The 22,390-nt window shown below is 36.6% G+C and overlaps 1 protein-coding gene across 3 annotated transcripts in view; it reads left to right on the top strand.

The window, feature by feature from the left end:
* Positions 1-22,390, top strand: part of LOC126416572 (nidogen) — a 346,239-nt gene that overhangs the window by 234,224 nt on the left and 89,625 nt on the right. For all 3 annotated transcript variants that reach the window (XM_050084321.1, XM_050084322.1, XM_050084320.1), the window contains exons 9-12: positions 5,798-5,998; positions 8,993-9,214; positions 15,451-15,538; positions 16,763-16,941. In XM_050084321.1, the coding sequence (XP_049940278.1) occupies positions 5,798-5,998; positions 8,993-9,214; positions 15,451-15,538; positions 16,763-16,941 (690 nt within the window). The remainder of the gene's footprint in view (positions 1-5,797; positions 5,999-8,992; positions 9,215-15,450; positions 15,539-16,762; positions 16,942-22,390) is intronic.

The raw sequence follows: 22,390 nt of genomic DNA, 5'->3' as shown, positions 1-22,390 counted from the left end.
TTCCTTCTCTGTCTGCTGTTAATCAGCTGCTGATAATACTACCTAGTCTCAGAAATATTATATGCCATTTTGAAGAGTGCATATGGTGATTTTCATAAATATGTGCAGGGAATGAAACAGTTATTTAGTTTCAAAAAAATAACAAGCCCCTTGATCCTCTTAAGGCGATGACTGAATATGGAAACTGATTGTTTTTTGTTTTCTTGTTGCTTTTACTGTTACTCAGTGGCTGCTAAGCATTTTTATATTTGTAGTCACTGTTGTGCACATTCTGCTTTTCGATGTAACACAACATTCTTTTATAAAGCTTCTATACTAATTATATTATTAATGCTCACCGAAAAGGTTATGGACTCAGGTGTGAAAGCAACATTTTATAAATGTTAAAAATAGAAGTTTTTCAAAAAAATCTGGAGTCAGTTCATAATTAAGTTTCGTGTGTGGCATTCATTTGTATTTCTGCTCATTTATCATTCGTGTATGTAGACTGCAGTTTATCTTATCCATTCATATCTAAAAATGAGTGGCACAGACTCACTGAACTACTGACACTTGAAAAGTTGATTGGATGTGAAAAGTATTCAATGTGGAAATTTGCCATGAAGGCCTATTTAGTCCAAGATGAACTGATGGATGTTATGGAAAACTCTCCTTTGGATCTGAAAAAATTAGTCTTGGAAGAAAAAAGACAGAAAAGCAGATTCCTGGACAATTTCGTGTGCAAGGCAAATTATTATCACATAAGGCACATGAATGTGGAAGCAGAAGCCTGGAGGGCCCACGAAAAAGGATTTGAAGACTCTGGCCTCTCACGTACAATGGACTTGCTTAGAACATTAATCACACCAAATTAGATAGATGAAAGTCAGTAGACAACTATTGTGATCAAATCATAATGACTGCATTTAAGTTAACCCTCTAACCGGAACATCTTTTACTCGGCGGTAAGATGGAACATCGGTCTGCTAGACCGCTAGGACATTTAAAGTGTATTTTTCTCTATTTTTATGACTTTTCCGCACTTCTACGTTGCTTCTCTCTCTCTTTAAGGTGTAATTAAACATAATAATAGGTTTTTGAACCATAATATTTGTTAAAATACCAGTAAATTCAAGTTTATTACTAGGAAAAACTTTAATTTGCAGTGTTTTGTTGTTTACACATTACTCCTTTAGAAATACTTTTTTTTTACATTATTATAGTTACAACACAAAGAAAATGAATACTAAAATGTAATGCAAAGAAAAAATTTAACTTTTATTTTTAATTGCACAAGTCTTGCACACTTTTCGTGAACACTCCAAGCACGTTGGTTCTTCGCAAGAAATACACTTGTAGGCAGTTTTCCTCTTTTTTTGATATGGACAAAATCGACAGGTTTTTCTTTTACCAAGTGTGTCCGTCGGACACTCATCAACTCGAACAACAAATTTATTCCGTTGGCTAACGATTTGCTTTTCTTTTGCTGCCTCTTCTTCTAAAGATGAAATAATACTTTGTAGCTCTTGAGGCAGATTGGAGATTGCCAGTCGGGATTTTACGAAATCGTAGACCAAATATAGAGAAACTCTTTTCAGGAAATCAAAACGTGATACGGTTTTCTTCTCTCCAAAAAGTCCATAAAGTATACTTGCGTTTGATCCAGCCATGGCCACCATGTGGTAAAAAATAGCCAACGGCCACCTTCTTGTTTTGCGATTAGTAGAATAAACACTGCACTTCATATCTAGCGTGTCTATTCCACTTTTTGTGGCGTTATAAAAAGATATGATTTCAGGTTTATCATTTGAAACGTCAGTGTAATTGGAATGATGCATTGACGAAAGAAGTAGGACTGCCTTATTCCTTTTTGGGACATAAGAAAGCAGAGTCATTTCTTTCGTAAAGCCATAAAGGCTGGACCCAATTTCACGATCGCTTCTTGCTTGAAATTCTGCTGGTATCTGGGGTCTGTTTCTTTTTAGTGTCCCAACTAATGTCAAATTGTGAGCTAGTAGCTCCTGGGCAAGTTCCACAGAACAAAACCAATTGTCGCAACTAATATTTCTGTTTGTGCCATACAGCCCTTTAGATAGGCGGATTACAGACTGCGTGGGAATGCTCTTTTTCTTTTCTGCTGTAGAAAGTGTGGCTCCATCACAGCCTTTGCCGGAGTAGATGTAGGCATTGTAAATATATGCATTGTGTGCATCTGCCAGACCCATGACCTTAATGCCATATTTAGCCGGTTTATTCGGCATATATATACGAAATTTAACCCTCCCTCTGAAAGGCACCAAAGTTTCATCAACTGTCAAATGCGCTCCAGGGCTATAAATTTGTTGGCAGTTCCAAATAAACTTATTAAATATGTCTGTAATGGCAGCAGCTGGGTCATATTTTTCCCTCTGTTCCCTCGTGCTCGAGTCATCGAATCTAAATGCCCTAAGCAATATTCCTAATCGCTTTTCTGTTATTATTGATCGAAAAATTGGCCTCCCCAAGACCGAAGTGGAAAACAGCGAGGTCATAGGCTCCCTCGCAGATTTGAATATGCTGCAAAGAACTGTGACTCCAATCACAGCGTTCACTTCCTGCACAGTAGTGTCTCTGTAAGCTACACTTTCTTTTAGTTCAATAACAGAACGAATTTTGGCCAACTTTTCATTAGTATGCTTTACAATCGTCTCAATCATGTCGTCAGTAAACAAAAGGCGCCACACTTCACCTGGGAGTGGGTTTTTCCCCACGGTAAGAGCAGGCCCTTGTATCTTTGATAGCCGTACCTTTATTATATTGGATGCTGCTGTTCGCGTCTTAGAGCGAACAGGAGTTGATGACCATGTGAAACACTTGTTTCTTCCGTAGTAAGAAACTGGAAGACGACTCTCATCTAGAGTGTCATCAGAACGCGTAGATGAGCTAGCAACATCAGCAGGCTTCTGTGGAGTGATTAGTCTGCTTCCACCAGAAGTTATGTCAGACTGTGGTTGCTCTCCAGTTTCTTCGCGAACTGCGGTATTTTCGACTTCAAATATTTCTCGAATAGTTTCATCATCGCGATCATCATCATTGGGAGAGTCATCGTCATTATCTGTTTCATTGCGAGGATCTTGGATAGTAAGGTCCTCATCTGGAATGCATGATTCATCTGAATCCACTTCCGAGTCTGATTCTTCAAGGTAATTTTGAGAGCGTGCAAGGGCTACAATTCTTTTCGACCGATTTGAAACATATTTCGGACCTTCCATTGTAAACCTGCAAGGAAAAAGGGAAAAATGAGTTTTAACGAAATTTAATGGGGATAATTCTATCGCTGTAATAAGTTTGCGCGGTAAATTGGAGAATGTGTGTGAAAAACGGAAAGAGGAAAAATTAAAACGTTAAATACGAGTTGTTACACTTTTTTCTCGTTCTTCTATGAACACAAAAGTATTAAGCATCGTGTGGTGGCAAAAATTTCAATCAAATAGATGAAATGTTGCTACACAGAAAACAGAAGAGTTCAAAGAGTGGAACATCGGTCATACAGACCGACAAATGCGTGATACTTTTAGGAACACCGGTCTGGGAGACCGGCAAAAATTTGACACTTTTAGGAACACCCGGTCTGTCAGACCGGGAGGGGAATGCATTTTTTCGGAACACGGTCTCACAGACCGACAATACGTAACAAAAATTCTACTTACTTGAAAACAATGCATGCGCCGACAATACGTTGTTGGCCAGCTGCGGTTCGGGACCCGACTGAAGATTACTGGGCTTCTCCCCACCCTCACGAACAATGCAGCGCCGTTAGCATTGTTAATGTCAACTATGGCGGTATCTCAGACCGATGTTCCGTTCAAAGGGTTAAATGAAAAAAAGTACTTGGTGAGTAAAAAAATGGAAAGAAACTTTGCTTCTGGCTGGATTATGTGATCATTATCAACCTATGGTTATAGCACCTGAAAAAAGTGGCTCACACATCTCTGGAGATTGTGTTAACACTTGGAGTGCCATGCCCATAATATTTTGTTGTCTTCAATGTTGGAAAGAATGCCACACCAGTAACGTTACAGGTATAACATCTTAGTGAGAACTGCCATATTCATTATGTTACTGGCATCACACTTTTCACTAGGATGTTGTGCTCATGATATTATGGGTATGGCATTCTCTCCAACATTGAAGACAAAGACATGGCACTTACAGTGTTAAAGTAAATCTGCCACAAGATGTCAAACTTGAAGACACAAATGGGAATGAAGAACCAGCCTTATATGTAAACAAACAAGGCCATAGGAAACACATTACTAAATTTGTCCAACAAACTTTATTATATGGCTAAAGTTTGTTCTAACAGGGGTATAAGAGAAATAAGCTCATCGTAAAATAATGATAAAACAAATGTGACTAAAACAGTGAGAACAGAGGAATGCCTCTGTTGTAGCGGATTCTTTACAGTCTCATGAAAGTGAGATGTGGTATTTAGATTCTTGTGTCACAGCTCATATCACCAATGATGGAGGGAAGCTTCATAATGCCAAACCATATAATAGCTCATTGGTCAGTAGGGGAGCTGATGGCTTAGTACTATAGACTTCTGGAAGTGTTAATGTAATCTTGTATGTTGATGATAAAACAATAGTAAAGTGACCTTTAACAAGAAAGGTGAACTAATTGCCAAAAGTATCTCCTAAGCATGACATCTATTTTCTGAATACAAGTGAAATGAGACAATGCTACTACATAGAATGTAGTGGCTTTACAAGCTAGAAAATATGAATCACAACGGTAAGCTGAAGTTGGCAAAGGTTTCAACAGAACTCATCCCTGTGAGTTATGCACCATGGGAAAACACAGTCTTCCATTCAAAACTAGCAGGTGTTATAAAAACATCTTGGGCTTAGTACAGTCTGATTTGCGTGAGGCAGAGGAGACAGCATCTGTTGGTGAAAATCTTTATTTTATCACATTTATTGATGATTTTTCAAGACACATCAATGATTTTTGAGAAAAAATCTGAGGTTTCACAGAAATTTAAAAACTTCAAAGTCATTTGGAAAAACGGACAGGCAAAAATATCAAGAAAGTGTAGCCTGACAATGGAAGGGAATATGTCAGTAATGAACTAAAAAAAATTATGACTGTTCACTTGAACTTCACATTGTGTGTCAATGTCAGTTTAAGGGTATGTGTAAATGTAAATTGATATTTGAATTGATATATGTTTTTACTTTTACACTGTGGTTATTAAGTGCTGGTATGTGTGCAGTCATTGTAGTGCATGTACTGCTTTTACACTTAATAAATCATTCTTTTATAAAGCTTTGACATTAATTATACCAAAAATCCTCAGCAATGACAAATCTACCTTCTGACATTTAAAAGATCTTGCTGTTTTCAAAGGATTCAGCATCAAGAGGCAGGACTTAAGGTTCTGTTATATCATGCATCCCACAGATACATAAAGCCCTGAGTCTTCTTGGTACAGGGTGGTCATTTCATGCTTAGATCAACATGGATTTTGCAGCTGAGGATAGCCAGTACAGTAAGAGCTCATTGATAGTGATAGACACCTTTAATTTGAGCCCTAAAAGGGTAATTAGACTCTTCACAGTTTGCCCAGCAAAGCGTTTGGAAATGTAATTGTGTCAGGAATGAAAGTTTTACCAAAAGTCAGGAGTACCCAGACCTTGCAAGAGCTAACTTCTGAATTGAAATTGATTTTCATAGAGAAATATACATTAAAAACAAAATGTTTTCTATGCTTTGTAAACATAATTATATCTAGAACTAAGAATGTCAGCAATCACCATCATTTAATTTAATGCAGGTGGCGTGTTCAACCACACAGCAGAGATTGAATTTCCTAACACCGGCCACAAAATTACTCTCAGGCAGCGCTTCCTTGGGCTTGATGTGTTTGACCAGCTGCGGGTAGAAGCTGACATTCGTGGTTCTGCACCAACAGTTCCCATTGGTTCAAAAATCCGGGTTCCTGAATATGAAATAGAATACAGGAGAACAGCACCAGGTGAGTCTGCAGCAACTGCCCATTCAGAGAAAACTGGAATCACAAAAGAAATATCTATTTATAGACCAGTACTCACCAATTAGGTATGACTTTTTGCAAGTAGTCTTAAAATCTTGGTTTTGAGAATACAAAGCCCATTAAATACTGTTAGCTCCCATTGTTACAATATGTGTAGAAGTGTCTTCGAATAATTACCCTAGTACACATACATCAATATGAAACATGTAGTATTAAATAAACTCATTCATTTATTTATTTACACATTATGGTTGATAATACTCCTAGTGAAGGTGTACATAATGTTTGTGCAACAAACAAAATATGACAAACTTCTCGTGCAACTTATGTTAATAATGATCATTAATAAATTGATAGGTAATTGAAGGTGGAATATAAACATCCATAGAGTGAAAGAATTCATGACTTTTGACCTTTAGCTTGCTCCAGCAATTGGTGGAAAAACAACTTTGCCTCCCGTGTTGTGTGGCTAAAATATTAGTTCACTGACTTAATATATGGTCAGCAAACTGCAAATATCAATGAATGATAGGTTACTAGGATGTATGAAGACCTTTAACTTATGCACTACCTTCTAAAAATCAGCACTAGTAGACAAAAATAGGGCCCTATGGTGAACAGGTTCTTCAGTACCACCTGCCTTGTAACACAGCATAAATTTCCCTCTCCACTTTGACTCACTGAAATACATGAGCTTCTCAAGCAGGAGATGGATCTGATGCCTATTTCTACTGATTCAGGTAATTAACAGGGTCTTTGTTTTCATTTTTCCCACTGTTGTTGCAGCGGCATTAATCATTCCTACCACACTTTCACCATTAATAAATAGTTGATGGAAGGCATGTGTGGATGAACCCTCATTCCCACTTAAATATCACACAGGGTACTTCACTAATGAGTTTGTTGTGCAAGAGACTGAAGAGACCAGCTATAATTATCCATTTTGGGCAGGGTTATCATAAGCAAGCAGTACTGAAATGAGAAAAACTGAAGGCTGAGAGTAACAGTGCACTTGTAAACCTAGAGAAATGCAGTGCGTGATTAAAGATTTCACAAACAGCAAAATGACTTCAGCCTTGCTTTATTATACATAGTGAACCAAAGGCTCTGCCCATTGATATTCCTTTTGGTAGCAGCTTCTGCTAGAATGCAGGTTTAAAGATGAACATTGACCCTGCCAGCACAATTTATAACATCTATTTCCCTTTTACCATCCATTGAGAATATGAGTGGTTCTATTTATCTGTTGTTGTCCAGTGAAAATACCAAATCTCTGTCTCTCTGCTATGTGCTTCCTGTCTGAGTATACATCATAGAAAAATCATGACAGGATCTACAGAGGCAAGTGAGTGAGTTAGGACTTTATACTAGCTTTAGGTTGCAGTGTTTGATTTGTGGCCAAGGGAAGAAGTGGAAATCTGACCTTAAATCTCATATTAAGAAGATGGAAAGTCTACCATCAGAAAAAGAAAAAGAATGTATCACAAAGAAACAATAATATAGAATTGTGTTGACATCCTGCAAGAAAAGAGAAAGTGCTTATTGTATTAGATAAAGAGCTCATGAGAAATGGAAGGGGAAACCAACTGAATACAGTGTAACAGAAGGAACTAACAGATGTGGTACACAACATGAAATCAAAACAAAAAGGATAGATCGCTAAAGGTACAATGCTCAAAGTGCGAAACGCATTGGAACTCTACCAAATTAAGGTGTGTTGTTCAGTGAGTTGGTAAAGAATGGGAAAAATATAAATAATCTAGAACAAAGAAAAAAGAGCAGAGAGAAATGTAATGAAAGCAAATCTTATGTTTATGTACAAAAGTAACTAGTGAGTAATAGTGGCTGATATTCCAATAAGTATTCAAAATAGTAGAGTGTAGCCTCAAAGGGGATGTGTGTGTGTGTGTGTGTGTGTGTGTGTGTGTGTGTGTGTGTGTGTGTGTGTGTGAGAGAGAGAGAGAGAGAGAGAGAGAGAGAGAGAGAGAGAGAGAGAGAGAGAGAGAGGGGGGGGGGGGGGTTAAGGAGTGAAAGATGCAAATGCCTAGTAAAATTGTCATATGGATGTGAAATTTTTAAAGATTTGTAATCAGTGGAGGTTGAAAATCGTATAAAATAAAAACAAAATAATGATAGTAGTAATAACAGTAGGTGGAATTGGTTGTATAGATATGTATGTTTGTGTAATGTGTTTGTGATAGGGAAGTTGTGATAACCAATTGTTGTTGAAAACAGATGGTGGTTGCAGACAACGTATGATGTAGTATTAGTAGTTTCACGTGTGACATTTATTTGGTTAATTTTGAGATTTAATGTTCTGTTGGCAATGAAATCATAATAAGCAGTCAGAGTTTTGACAAAGAATGCAGTATGACTGTGATATTCAAGATGTGGCTTTTTAACTACTGAAAGGGAGCAATAGAAAACAGCAGAAGATGTATGTCTCTTAAATAAAGAAATCCAGCATTTTATATATTTTGTTAAGTTTTTTACTGATATTAAAATAGTTTTCCTTTAACAGTACATGCCTTAGTAAAAGGAAGGCTGCAGTGGATGGTGTAGGTACGTGTGAGTTATAAAGGGAAGTCTGTGTGTCATAGCATTTGATTAAGTGTTGATGAATTTGTGTTGTTAAGAGGTTACTTCACCTAGTTTGAAGAGAATCTCATGTAAATTGTACCTCTGTCTGTCCACTTTTCTATTACAGAGTCCCTCAATAGCCACTTCTTCTATAATTTATTGGAATAATGGAACACAGGGATGTAAAACCCAACTAACTCTAAACTAAACAGGTTTCAATTTTTCCACTATGTAGACAGCTGACAATGTTCTGTGTAAAGTTATACAAATGCTTTGTTTGAAGTATTATATACAACAGCAGCTATGTACCACATGTAGACATAAATATACATATTATTAACTGTTTATGATATTGTAACTTGGAAATATTGTCCTAATTTTATTTTTTGTCAATAGGAAAGATTTTGGCCAAATCATCACATTCATTCCAGTTGGAAGATGCTCCTGTTGACAATCCTTTTATAGTACAACAGTCAATTGATTATGATGAATGTACTTCTTCTGGTCCAGAAGTTTCAACTTTCCATCTGAAAGTCATTAGAAACTTTATAAGTTATGAAGAAAAAGAAAAAATAATTCGCTATGGAATGACAAGCAAAGTCACAATACCTGATGCAGGTAATATGTTCACAGAAGAATAAGTTACTACCAGTTAATTTGACGTGAGATAAAAGATGATGAAATTGTTACCCTCAATCAAATTAAAAATAATTAATCTTCTGTAGGGCATGTTAAAATACACTGAAATTTCTAAAATGCATGCATAAAATAATTTGGCAATATTTGCATTTTCAGTTGTCATTTGAAACATATCTATGGTTTGGAGTACAATATTGGATTAGTGTAATTAGTATTGTTCATACTGATTTGTAACATAATTTTTACAGTAGGGATCATATGTAGTGCCATAAAAATCTACAGTAAATAAAAAATTACACCCTTGTTTTTTTTCTTGAACTACTTAAGGGCATTGGGAGGTGTGAAATTGTACATTCCAGAGCATTTTATTTGCAGTTCTCTTGTAACTTAACAGATATTTGATGAAGAATGTTGTTTTCTTTTAAGAACAGAAAATGGCTAGTAAACAGCAGAAGGTCTGATATTTTGCAGAAAATTTCGATTTTCACAACAGCCAGTATTGCAATGATATATGTTAAACTGTGGTATTAGTCCCAAATGTGAAAATTTAAATTTGGCTCTTAATTCTTATAAGTGTTCAAATTGTATGCCAGACTGGGAATTGAGTATAGATTTGTACATAATGTGCAGTTTAATTTAGAGGCAGTTTCACTGCATCTTTTTTGTACTTATTACTTTTCTCTGCCTGCACCTTAGTTTCTATTTTGTGTTCCGGTTTGATGATTATAGATAGTTTATGAATAATGTAACTAGTAAATCCCCAAAGTCATGTTACAGTAGAATGTGTGTATGTTTTCTCATTAGCATGATTTGTATTTCAGTGTTGCATATGTTTCACTTTTTATGTTTATTTAAGGTAAGGTAGACAAGGAAATTTTGTATGAACCATTACAGAAAGAATTAGGGTGGTTTAAAAAAACTGAACTTCTTATAAATATCAAAAAATTTGAGGTAGTCCATAGACACATCCCATAATAGGCATTAAATTACAGTCCTCATAACCAAAGGAAAGGGCAAAATTTAATATTAAGTGGGTGGTTTGGGGACAGGATGGGAGGGGGAGTAGAAGACTGGTGGGCATAATATTCTAAAGAATGACTGCTACACAAACTGTTGTGGGCTCAAGGAGTGTCCCCTTTGCTGAAAATCTTGCCGTTGCTGAAAAGGACCAATAAATGTACCCTGGTGAGATGGTTGTGTGGGTTCTAGAGCAACTCACACACACAATGAAAGTAACACAGAATACTGAATAGCAAAATATGTTACTCAACTTTGGTAACACTGGTTACAGCATTTGTAGAATGCGTGTTTAGCCTATCTGTTCTGTGTTGACTACAGTTCCATGAACACAAACTAACAGTACTCAGTTAAATCTCTAGGCAGGCAGTCTCTGTCCATATGCAATAATTATATTCAATGTTTTGTTTCTACTGAAGATAATCACTGTCTGTTGGCCACTGTTTCTGTCTCACTTGATGACTTAAAGTTTTGAAGACATGGCAAATGTTCCGCAAGAACTCCCTAGCAAGACTCTGACTTACAACTTGCAGCTGACAACTTCTGCTCATGCACAGTTACTTTAGCATGCATCTCTCTTCCTGGTGGCACTGCCACTCCAGGGGTCATGATTCTCACAAGCAGCATGATTGGTTTGTGCGCAGCAATTTTCCTAGCACTTCTGGTACTAACTGTCACAAATTATTTTTGTGTGGTATCTCAGTACACCATACACAGATGAAAAAAGAGATGCACAGGACACAGAAACCTGTAACAGAATGAAAGAGGTGACACATATACTCCCAGTAACAGGACACTTGCTATAGTCACTCTCAGAAATTTTATTTGTAAGCCACAGTAGATTTACAGACAAAATGCTAAGTCATGTAAGGAAAAGGATGCTATTTCTTTTGTTATTTTAGTATATTGATTACTCACTGTATTTCCAATATTTGGTGACATTAAGAGTCTGGTTATCTGCTGTCAGCAGACCTGCACAACTATGGGGGGTACTGTCTTGTTCTCTACAAAACTTTTGGAATTTTTTCCTTCAGGCAATATTTTCCATCAGTCCAGAATCACCTGCCACTATGAGATTCCAATCCAGGGTCAGTTTAGAGCTACCCTATGGAAAAAAGCAGTTGTGGTTAGGCAATATTTTTCTTTTAGAGGGGCTCTGGGATTTTGATGTAGAGATAAGTAAGTGTGTATTAGGAAAACAAATGAAATAGAATTAAATGAAAATGGAAAGAGATCAGCCACTCATTTCTTTCCCTCACTTCCCTAGCAACGTACATGGATACACCACAAGGCCACCATACAGTGTATGGTGGAGGGGGCATTGTACTTGATCGGTGTCTGTTTGTCCTATTCTGTTTGTGCATGGAGCAATGGAAAAATGACTCTCTTTATGCCTGAGTATACTCCCTAGTCTCTCTGGTATATCTGTCATGGTCTCTATCTGTAAATATACAGTGGAAGCAGATGGCTTTCTCCTGAATGCCAGTTCTCTAAAAGTACCCCACAATCTGAGAACAGCACTGTTTTTCTTCCAAAGATCCCCAATGAAGTATCTCTATTATACTTTCATAAGCTTTGTACTGATCTGTTGCAACCATAGTGGTGTGGTAATTTTTTCAATGCCTGCTATCATTTCTTCTTCGTAAGCACTCCAAATGATGAATCAGTAATTTAGGATTGGTTCCACTAGCATCTAATGTGGTTTCTTTACGAGTGCACTGTATTTCCTCAGACTTTTTCAACAAATTGAAGTCTGCCTTCCCTTCTACTGCATTTACATGATTGGCCTATTCCCTGTAACTTTGTAGAAATACTGTCAGATATTTTCGTGCTGTGACAGGCATCAAAAGACTACCATTGATTTTGTAATTCAACATTGTCAGTTTTTTTCTCTTTGTTATGGGGATTATCTTCTTTTTTTCACATTTTACATTTATTTATGATCAGCTGGAAATGATACTTCCATGTAGACGAAAAATGATCAGGGAATAAAAGTGCTTTCTGATAAAGTGTTTATGTGTACTGAGAATCTTAGCAGTTTTATAACAATTCCTTTGGCACACTTGATGTTATTTTCACTTCCGTTGAACATTCACCATTCAGTGCTATGTGCTGGGTTCATTAGTAAAAATATTATTTGACAGAATCACGTTTGTTAAGATACTCCATTTTATGAGACCTTTTGTTATCAGTTAGCAGTGTGGTACAGTTCTGAAAGCTTTTTGGAAATCTAGGAAGACAGACACTTATCAGTTCACCTGCGTTTATAATTTGTAAAATATCTTGCATGGAAGAAGTAGACAGTGATTCACACAGGTGACGGTTCTCTTGAACTTACACTGATTCCTTGAAAGAAGCTTCTTTTTCTCCAAGGAAGCCCTAAGGCTCAAACTTTTAAGCTCAAGAAAACTGCAACAAATGGGCATCGATCTGCAATCCTATATGTCCATTCATTTACTCATTTTATAAACAGAAATGACCTTAACTCTTTTGCAATCAGACAAAAGTACTAGTCACATAAGAAATTCCTTATAAATATGAATTGGTGGAGAGGCTACTTGAGCCACATATGAGGTATGAAAAAGTGACGAGACCGACAACGCTGCATGCTATCTGGCAACACTGTGTTGTTCTACTTGTGTTGACTGGTGTGTTCACCCCTTCCAGATGCTCAGTCCAAGTTCAATTTCTGTACAGTCATCACATGATTTTTGAGAATGGCATTGGTGAAGTTGTATTTTTGTTGTGTGTTGCAAAAATGGAACAGTCAAATTTAGAGCAACATTATGCCATCAAGTTTTGTATTAACTTGGGGAATCCGGAAGTGTGATCTTTGAAAGGTTTAAACAGAATTATGGGGAACATTCCTTGTCAAGAGCACAAGTTTTTTGCTGGCACAAATGACTTTTGGAAGTCCGAGAGAATGTCGAGGATGAACCTCACTCAGGCAGATCTTTGACTTCAAAAACCAATGAAAACATGGACTGTGTCTGTGTGTTCTTCTGAGATCAGACCAATGTTTAACAATAAAGACCATTTAAACACTTTCAAAGTTTGACTGAGGATTTGCACATGCAAAAGGTTTGCACCAAAATGGTGTGGAAAAACCTCACAACTGAGCAGAAATAAGGTTGAAGAAATGTGTGCTTTGATTTTCTTAAGAGGATTGCCAGTGACCACAAATGGTTCAATTGTGTGATCACAGGTGATGGATGAACCGAGGATTTTTGAATACGATCCGGAGATAAAGTGGCAAAGTGAAAAGTGGCACACTGAGTCATCTCCTCAACAAAACCAACTCAAATGTGCAAATCAAAACAATGCCGGGTTTGCTTTTTTGACATTAGGGGTGCCGTGTAAAAAGAATTTGTTCCTCCAAGACAGACTGTCAACCAATTGTTTTAGAACGGTGTCCTTGAAAGGCTCAGGAAAAGGGTGAATTGAGAGAGAGAGAGAGAGAGAGAGAACATTACAGACAAGTGGATGCTGCATCATGACAATGCTTCCTGTCAAACAGCCAGTTCTACCATCGAATTTTTGATGTCAGAAGGCATTCTTGTTGTCTGACAGCCCCCCCTCCCCACACCTGATCTGAGTCCTTGTGACTTTTTTCATTGCCATAATTGAAAAATGTATTAAAAGGTCATCATTTTGGGACTCTGGAGAACATTCAAAAGATTGTGACCAACATGTTTATTCAAGGCCCCACCAGCTGAATCCTTTCAGCACTGCTACCAGGAGTGGGTATGACTCTGTCAGTGTATAGCTGCTGAAGGGAACTACTTGGATGCACACAATATTGTAGTCTGAAAAAAGTAAAAACTTTGGTAGATAAAGAAGTCAGTCTCATTACTTTCCTCCCGCTTCATATTCATTGCAAAACCTAATAAGAACTCTGTTGTTTTTGAGTTCTCTTAGCTGTTTTTTAGTATCTGGAGCATCTACTTCAGTCTCTCTTATTTGTGAGTGTGTGATATTATTGTATATTATTGTATTAATATCCTCATATGTAAAGGTTATAACTGCCAACAAAGTTAGTGTCCAGACACTTAGGGCTGACACAGGAAATGTAACTGAAAATAGCAAACAAATTTTGAACTCCATTTTCAAATGTTCTTTTACAAGGGAAGATACAGAATTAATGCTCTAATTTACTTCTCACACCACTGCAAAAGTTAATGCTATAGATATTATGGTTGATGGCATTGAAAAACACTAAAACTGCTAAAATTAAATGAGACTGCAGGGTCTATGGGATCCCTATTGGATTCTATATATACAGTGCAGCTGAAATAACTTCCATTTGAATAATAATATATTGTAGATCCCTTGAACAAAAATCTGTGCCCAGTGATTGGAAGAAAAGGAAGTTCAGGTTACACTTGTCTACAAGAATGGTAGCAGAAGTGATCCACAAAGCTACAGTCCTAACTCATTAACATCTACTTTTGTACAATCCTATAACATATTCTGCATTCAAATGAAATGAAGTATTTTGGGTGGAATCACTTTCTGGATGGCAACCAGCATGGACTTCATAAACGTTGACCCAACGAGCTTTTTTCACGTGACATCCTGAAAGCTATTGATCAAGGCAATGAATTCAGTATTTATTGGCTTTCAAAACGCATTTGCAACAGCACCACACCAACAATTATTAACAAAAGTATGATTATATGGGCTACCAAACAAAATTTGTGGCTGGACTGAGGATTTCTTGGTAGGGAGGACTAGAGATGATATCTTGGATGGAGAGTCATTGATAGAAGTAATTTCATGAACTGACTTTTGAATCATTTGCACATCTCATACAAGAATATTGCTGAAGTGTGTGGAACCCATACCAAGTAGAGCTAATAAAGGATATTGATTACATACAAGGAAGGGTAATGTTTACAGTTACAGGTTTAATTAACTCAGGAGAGAGCATCATAGAAATATTGAAAAACCTTAATTGATAGACTATAAATTATCTGATCTAGTAATTTGCCTTGGGCTGCCTCATATCTGTTGTCTTGAATCACTCTCCCACTATTAATGTTTGACTGACATTTATTAAAGAACATACACTAAGCAGCAGTCCATAGTTTTCAATTCCTTCGTATTTATTGAAACACAGTTTAACTTGTATGGTAATCAGCTTGTAATGTATTTTGCTTTTTGTATATGGAGCCTAAGTCTGCTGTTAATATTTTTAGTGGTGGACTTATGCCAAGAGATCAAATGTGGACCACACAGCTCATGCATTACTGTTGATGATATTTCACAATGTGTTTGTGATGCGGGGTGAGTACATTTTCATGGTATCTTTTAAATGATTATTTACTAAAGAATAACTCAATAATAAATGGTTCCAAGTATTTTATTTTTTTTATGCTGTTCCATTGCAGTGCATCATGTAGTGTTTTACAAATATTCAAGTATATGTTTTTTGTAAGTTGTGCTTGCTGTGTGCCTCTGCAAAATAGATCTTTGTTAATAAGGCACACCTGCAATCAGTCAGGTCATACAAATATCTGTGAAGTTAGACAATCACGTAATTCCAGTTGTAGATCCAACAAATGACAATCTTTTAGTTACTGGTAGAGCACTGGGTCACTGTGGTTTGTCTGTGTTGACACTGATTACAAAACACTCGCAGAGCACATAGTTAAATATTGTTCGACTGCAAGGGATCAGTATAAGGACAACTAACCGGGGCATCGAACATGAGCAGTGAAAATTGTGATTAAATTTTGAATGACACTTTTTTTTAAAAGAAAGAAGGGTCAGTAGTAATAATCAATAAAGAGCTGATCTATGGAAGATCACTTCATTTTTGCAGTCTCATTCTTACTCATTAATTATGTGAACTAACCAAATGTATTTCTCTTGCTGTTTTTCTGAGAAAGATCCAAACTGAATTGACAGTTGGTACTTATGTCATACAGTTCTGGTGTGCTTTAGTGTGGAATGTCAGATGTGTTGTGATGGATACTGTATCAGTTATAATGACTCCAGTGTTATGGAAATAGGTTGGCTAACTTCCATAACCAGCATTTGTGATCTTATAAGTAGCCCAAGATTTGTCCTTGTGTTGTGGGATGCTAATATGCTATGCAACTACCTTTTATTTTTCTTTCCTCTTTTCTCCTTTTGCTTCTTCTACTTCCTAATTAAAGACTCCATATTATAGAAACATACTGCTATCAGTATTGTTGTATGCATTGGTAGATAGTTAATATAATGAAGTTTTAAATCTTATAGAAATTGTAGGGTGAAGCATATTGTAATTCTACAGGAACATTCCTGTTACAGTTATTTCCTGTAGTAAAATTCCACAGCCATTTAAAAATAATGATGAATTTTCGTAACTGCCAGAGATCTCATATATTTCACATATCATGAAAGAATGATAAAAGGGCTACTATAACATACCATATCTTATGTTTTTCATCGCTGAATGAGTGTTTAAGTGTATTTTGGCTCTGTGGATTGCCCAGTAGTGGTGATTCACTTCATATGCAACAGATACCAGCGGCTCTACTTAAGTGATGGTGGAAGCACTTCACGGGAAGAGTGTGTTGATGTGAATGAATGTACCAGTGGAACACACAACTGTGCTCTCAATGCACAGTGTGTGAACAACCCAGGAAGTTTCTCCTGTCGCTGCAACCCTGGTTTCACAGGCGATGGTCGCACCTGTGACAGTAAGTACCAAGAAGCTTTTTAACCTCATTGATATAACAAATATTTTCCAGATGATAGTAAAAGAGTTAGTTTTTCAGGTACTCGCATAAGAAGATAAGAAACCTTGACCGTAAAATGTAATATGAAAGTGTACATTCTCACTTTTTAAGCAATGTCTTGTTGGGTGATTGCTGCTTTTGCTTCAGTGTATATTTTGTTTCTTATATTAAATAACTCAGTAACAAGTGTAACAGCAAATACTAGGAACAAAAGCTGCTAGAATATGTATGATCTCACTTTTTAAGCAATGTCTCATTGGCTAATTGCTGCTCTTGCTTCAGTGTATATTTTGTTTCTCATATTTAAATAACTAACTAAGAAGTGTAACAGCAAATACTACAAACAAAATATCTAGAAGTTTCCAGTATGGTAACACTTGTACTATTATAGATGTTCATAATAATCAATTGACAATATATATAAAAGGAAATGTCCTGATTGATTAACTCATTATTGCCCAGCCCAAACCTCTATGGATAGAAACTCAAAATTTGGAGAGGGTGTTGACCTTACTGTAAGCGTTGTTTAAGAAGAGATTTTTTGAAATTCTGTCCCTAAGGTGGTGAAACAGAGAATGAAAGGTTTTTTGAAAATATATTGCTATTAAGGCAATTTTGAAGCTAGAATTATGGAAATGACTATTTAGTTTCTCCGTCAGAAATTAAAACAAGTACATGTTTCACTGTTTTTGGAAATTCAACATCTAAGGGGGTGAAGCAGGTGATCTAAATTTTTATTAAAATTTTTGTTGTATTAAAAAATAAAGATTGTTGATCTTATGCTGTAGGCTTCACTTAAGAAGGAATTTTAGTTTTGATTTTGATTTTCTCCTCATAATGGGGTGAAACAGAAGATAAAAGGTTTGTTGAAAATACATCGCTGTTAATCATCTAACAATGGGTGATTTTCTGATTTTTCCATATACATTTCTGGGGTATTTTTATATGATAATTAGATTAGTTGTAAGGATAGAATTAAAAGAATGTAACAAGAAAACCAAATACTTAATTCAGAGTTGATTTCTAATTGACATTTAATATAAACAGTGTGCAAATCATGAAAATCACATTCAACAGGTACATTAAACTTATTGATAATTTTTCTGCAGCGAATTGACGCATGGTGCAGGGAATGGCAATTGAATCTCAATGTAGACAAGTGTAATGTGCTGCGAATACACAGAAAGATAGATCCTTTATCATTTAGCTACAAAATAGCAGGTCAGCAACTGGAAGCAGTTAATACCATAAATTATCTGGGAGTACGCATTAGGAGTGATTTAAAATGGAATGATCATATAATGTTGATCGTCGGTAAAGCAGATGCCAGACTGAGATTCATTGGAAGAATCCTAAGGAAATGCAATCCGAAAACAAAGGAAGTAGGTTACAGTACGCTTGTTCGCCCACTGCTTGAATACTGCTCAGCAGTGTGGGATCCGTACCAAATAGGGTTGATAGAAGATATAGAGAAGATCCAACGGAGAGCAGTGCGCTTCGTTACAGGATCATTTAGTAATCGCGAAAGCGTTACGGAGATGATAGATAAACTCCAGAGGAAGACTCTGCAGGAGAGATGCTCAGTAGCTCGGTACGGGCTTTTGTCAAAGTTTCGAGAACATACCTTCACCAAAGAGTCAAGCAGTATATTGCTCCCTCCTATGTATATCTCGCGAAGAGACCATGAGGATAAAATCAGAGAGATTAGAGTCCACACCGAGGCATACCGACAATCTTTCTTTCCGCGAACAATACGAGACTGGAATAGAAGGGAGAACCGATAGAGGTACTCAAGGTACCCTCCGCCACACACCGTCAGGTGGCTTGCGGAGTATGGATGTAGATGTAGATGTAGATGTTGTGTATCTTGAAGGAAGCTGGGGAATATTGTTACAAAACTGCTGGTGCAAGGAGGTATGTATGCAGTAATGTGAGTGAGACTGGAGAATGTCTAAAACAGGATCTCTCATGTTCCAGACAAGAAAATAGTGACCTCTGATGTTATAGAGTAACAGAAAAATAATTTACAGGCAAAAACCAGTGTACAGTGTTTCATTGCAACAGAGAAATGACTTGTGAAAGGTGGAGTGCGGGGGGAGGGGGGGGGGGGGAGGGGGGGGGGGGGGGGGGAAAGGTTTAGTGCGATGTCCATGTCACCCACAGTTGGAAGGTTAAAGTAGTTTTGAAGCTAGAACTACGAAAATTGATATTTGTTTCTCAGTCAGAAATAAAAAAATATGTGCATCAACATTTTTTGTAAATTCAAACCCTAAGGGGGTTAAATAGTGGATGAAAGTTTTTTTTAAATAAAACGTTATTAAAAGAATACTAAAGCATTCTTAAAGCTACATCTATGAAAATTAGTATTTGACTTCTTGATTGGAAATGAAAAAAGCTAAGTTTTAGTGTTTTTGGGAATTCAACCCCTAAGGGGTTTTATGAAAATATTTTATTACCAAAGCAGAATTGCTTTTTGGTCACAAGTACTTCCAGAAAAGATCATACTTCTATGGCCTTAATTGGTGTGAAAAGTTTAGAAGGCATTGCAGTTTGTGAACTGAATCAAAGAAAGAATGCACAGAAAAAGAAACGGCTATTTAGCCCTTTTACAGCTTCTAACACCAAGAATCCTGCCTGCACGGCTAGCTAACAGGGGTGAAGGTATTGTCTGCCAGGCCAGTAGATGGCTAACACAGCCCGATGACTGCTGTAGGCTAAGGCCACTACATGCCAATTGCTCGTTCCTGCACCCATAGAACCATTCTTCAATCTCTTTTTAAAATCAATATCACACTATATAGTCACAGTGGTTACACTTCATTACGACTATGAAAAAGAGCTTCAAACTAATCCGAGCTTTCTGTTAAAAGTTTATTCTGGGCTGATAAAAAAATATTTTAGACAAACATTAAGAACTTTTTTGTTTGTGATTGGAAATTTCTGTAGTTTGAGATTTACACCACATATAAATATATTCTCATACCATATTAAAATTTCATTAACACCGGATAAATACATTTCAAGATAATGCACATATTTTGCTGCACTGTTCATCTTTTGAAACATCTGATACATCAGTTCAGTAAGCAATTCATGCCCTTTCAGATTATGCATGTCTGTATCATGTGTACTTTGTAGATTAATATATCAAATTGCATTTGTTTGCCATTACAAACTGTTTGGTGTTCCATGGGGCAGTTAGTGTTGTTTAGAAACTGCATATATTTTGCTGCACTGTTCATCTTTTAAAACATCTGATTGTCAGTACTATAGAACAATTGCTGCCCTTTCTGATTATATATGTTTGTACTGTGTGTATCTTGCAGATTAGGAAATCAAATTTCATTTGTTTAGCCATGTCCTTCATTTGCTGTTAAGTGCAGCAGCAAATGTTTCTGAGAACTGCAAGTATTTTGTTACACTGTTTGACATCTGATACGTCAGTTCATTAGGTAAATTCATGCCTTTCAGATTATATATATTTGTTTATTTTGTCTTGTGTAGATTAGGAAAGAAAACTGCATCTAACAGAATGACTCTTGAGCTGAAAGGAACAAGGAGCAGGTGAAATCTGTAGCACTTTCTGACAAAAGGTGCAGATAGTGGCACCACTGGCAGAAATGTTGAAATGTGGACAACAACAAGTCGCCATTCTATAGTGTATATTTACCTGCTATCACGCCCATGCATGCATGAATGCCCTTCGCTGTCTGGCCTTTTTACCAGCTGCGCTTAAATGAATGGCTGTAGCTGTCTGGCTGTTCTGTCTGTTGGATATACAAGTACACCCGCAGCCGTCTGGATGCTCTACCTGCAGGGCAAACATGTATGCCTATAGCTGTAAAAGGGTTAATACATTAATTTTTCAGTAGGCTTATATATATTTATACAATTATTTTTGTTGTAATTGCTACACAAACTAATCATTACTGATAACAAAATAGGTACCATGTTTAAACGTGATTTCATGTACATGAATATCCATTTGAGATGAGAAAAATCACTACGATGTGTAAGACTGGCGTTAATAACTATAGAACCACTTATCCAATTTGTCTCTTTCTTTTTTCAACTATGTAATATTAAATTAAACCTGTTGGAACACTTTAATCATGCATACTGGCAGCCATGTAAAGGGTCACAAACTTTTTTATAATGTTTAGATTTACACATGAACAATGGGCATAACAGCACACAAATAACAATTTTACAGCCCATACAATCTATTCAGGTGAAGCAGCAGGTGCCAAGCTAGTATGGCTGTAAAACTCATTAAGAGCTACATGTATATATCCTCGTTTAGTTGTTTTGGTCCTTTAATTTGTGTTTGTGCAGTGAGGCTTCCTCTGTTTCATTTGTAATTGTTGGGTATGGTTTCTGAACTGCTGTGAATTTTTCCCACATTTTTTTAACTCTTGTTACACATTTGGCTTTGTAGTTGAGAGCTTCAAGTATGTTCCACATGGAGGTTTTCATAGTTGCTGACTGATTCTTTCAGTAAACTATTTATTGTCGATGTTCATAATAGTTCTTATCAGCACACTTTGCAGCACAATCCTGCTAATCTTTCGGTAGACCAGTAGTTCAAATATCTGTGAATGTTAGTATCAGAAAGGCAGTACCTTGTCCATGGCCCTTCCATGCATGAAGAAATTGGGAAATTGCTGCTCACTGGATGCAATGAGTGACTCTGTAAGCAAGAGAGAGCTTTGTGTCTTTAAAATGACTTTGTCAAAATGCATAACTGCTAATCTCCTTTTGTATTTTCCCAATTGCTGCTCTGTGCTTCTTCTACATGGTAAGCAGTCACCTATCCTCACATAGTTTTGTATATTCTGTTGGTCCATGCATGACAGTGCATGGTGCCAATACATTCCAAACTCATGTGCCGAAATGCAGTTTTCCAGGTGGGCATATTCTGGGTTCTATTGATAACTAATTGAGTAAATCGGCTGGTTCTTTCGCATAAGCTGTGGTCTAGGGTGGGCCTTAGGTGGCATATAAAAGCACCATTTTTTCATGGGTGGCACCTGAGTAAAGCCTGAAAAACAATGATTTATGAGTACCAATAGTACCCACCGTGGGAATGGCCACTTCTATAATTTCTATACATGGTAAATTGCTGAAATTTTTACTGTATGGGATTAAGAGGATGGTTTCAGGGTACCTTGAAATTTTTTTCAATATCATCATCTGTTGCCGAGATCCAAAGCTTCAGAGCTACTGCATATATTTTGTTGCACTGTTCATCTTTTGAAACATCTGATTTTAAGTACTATAGAACAATTGTTGCCCTTTCTTTTTTATATATATATATATATATATATATATATATATATATATATATATATATATATATATATATATATATATATATATATATATATAATAGAGGGAAACATTCCACGTG

The sequence above is a fragment of the Schistocerca serialis genome, chromosome 8 (genome assembly GCF_023864345.2).
Source record: "Schistocerca serialis cubense isolate TAMUIC-IGC-003099 chromosome 8, iqSchSeri2.2, whole genome shotgun sequence".
Lineage (NCBI taxonomy): Eukaryota > Metazoa > Arthropoda > Insecta > Orthoptera > Acrididae > Schistocerca > Schistocerca serialis.
This window is presented reverse-complemented; position numbering and strand designations above follow the sequence as displayed.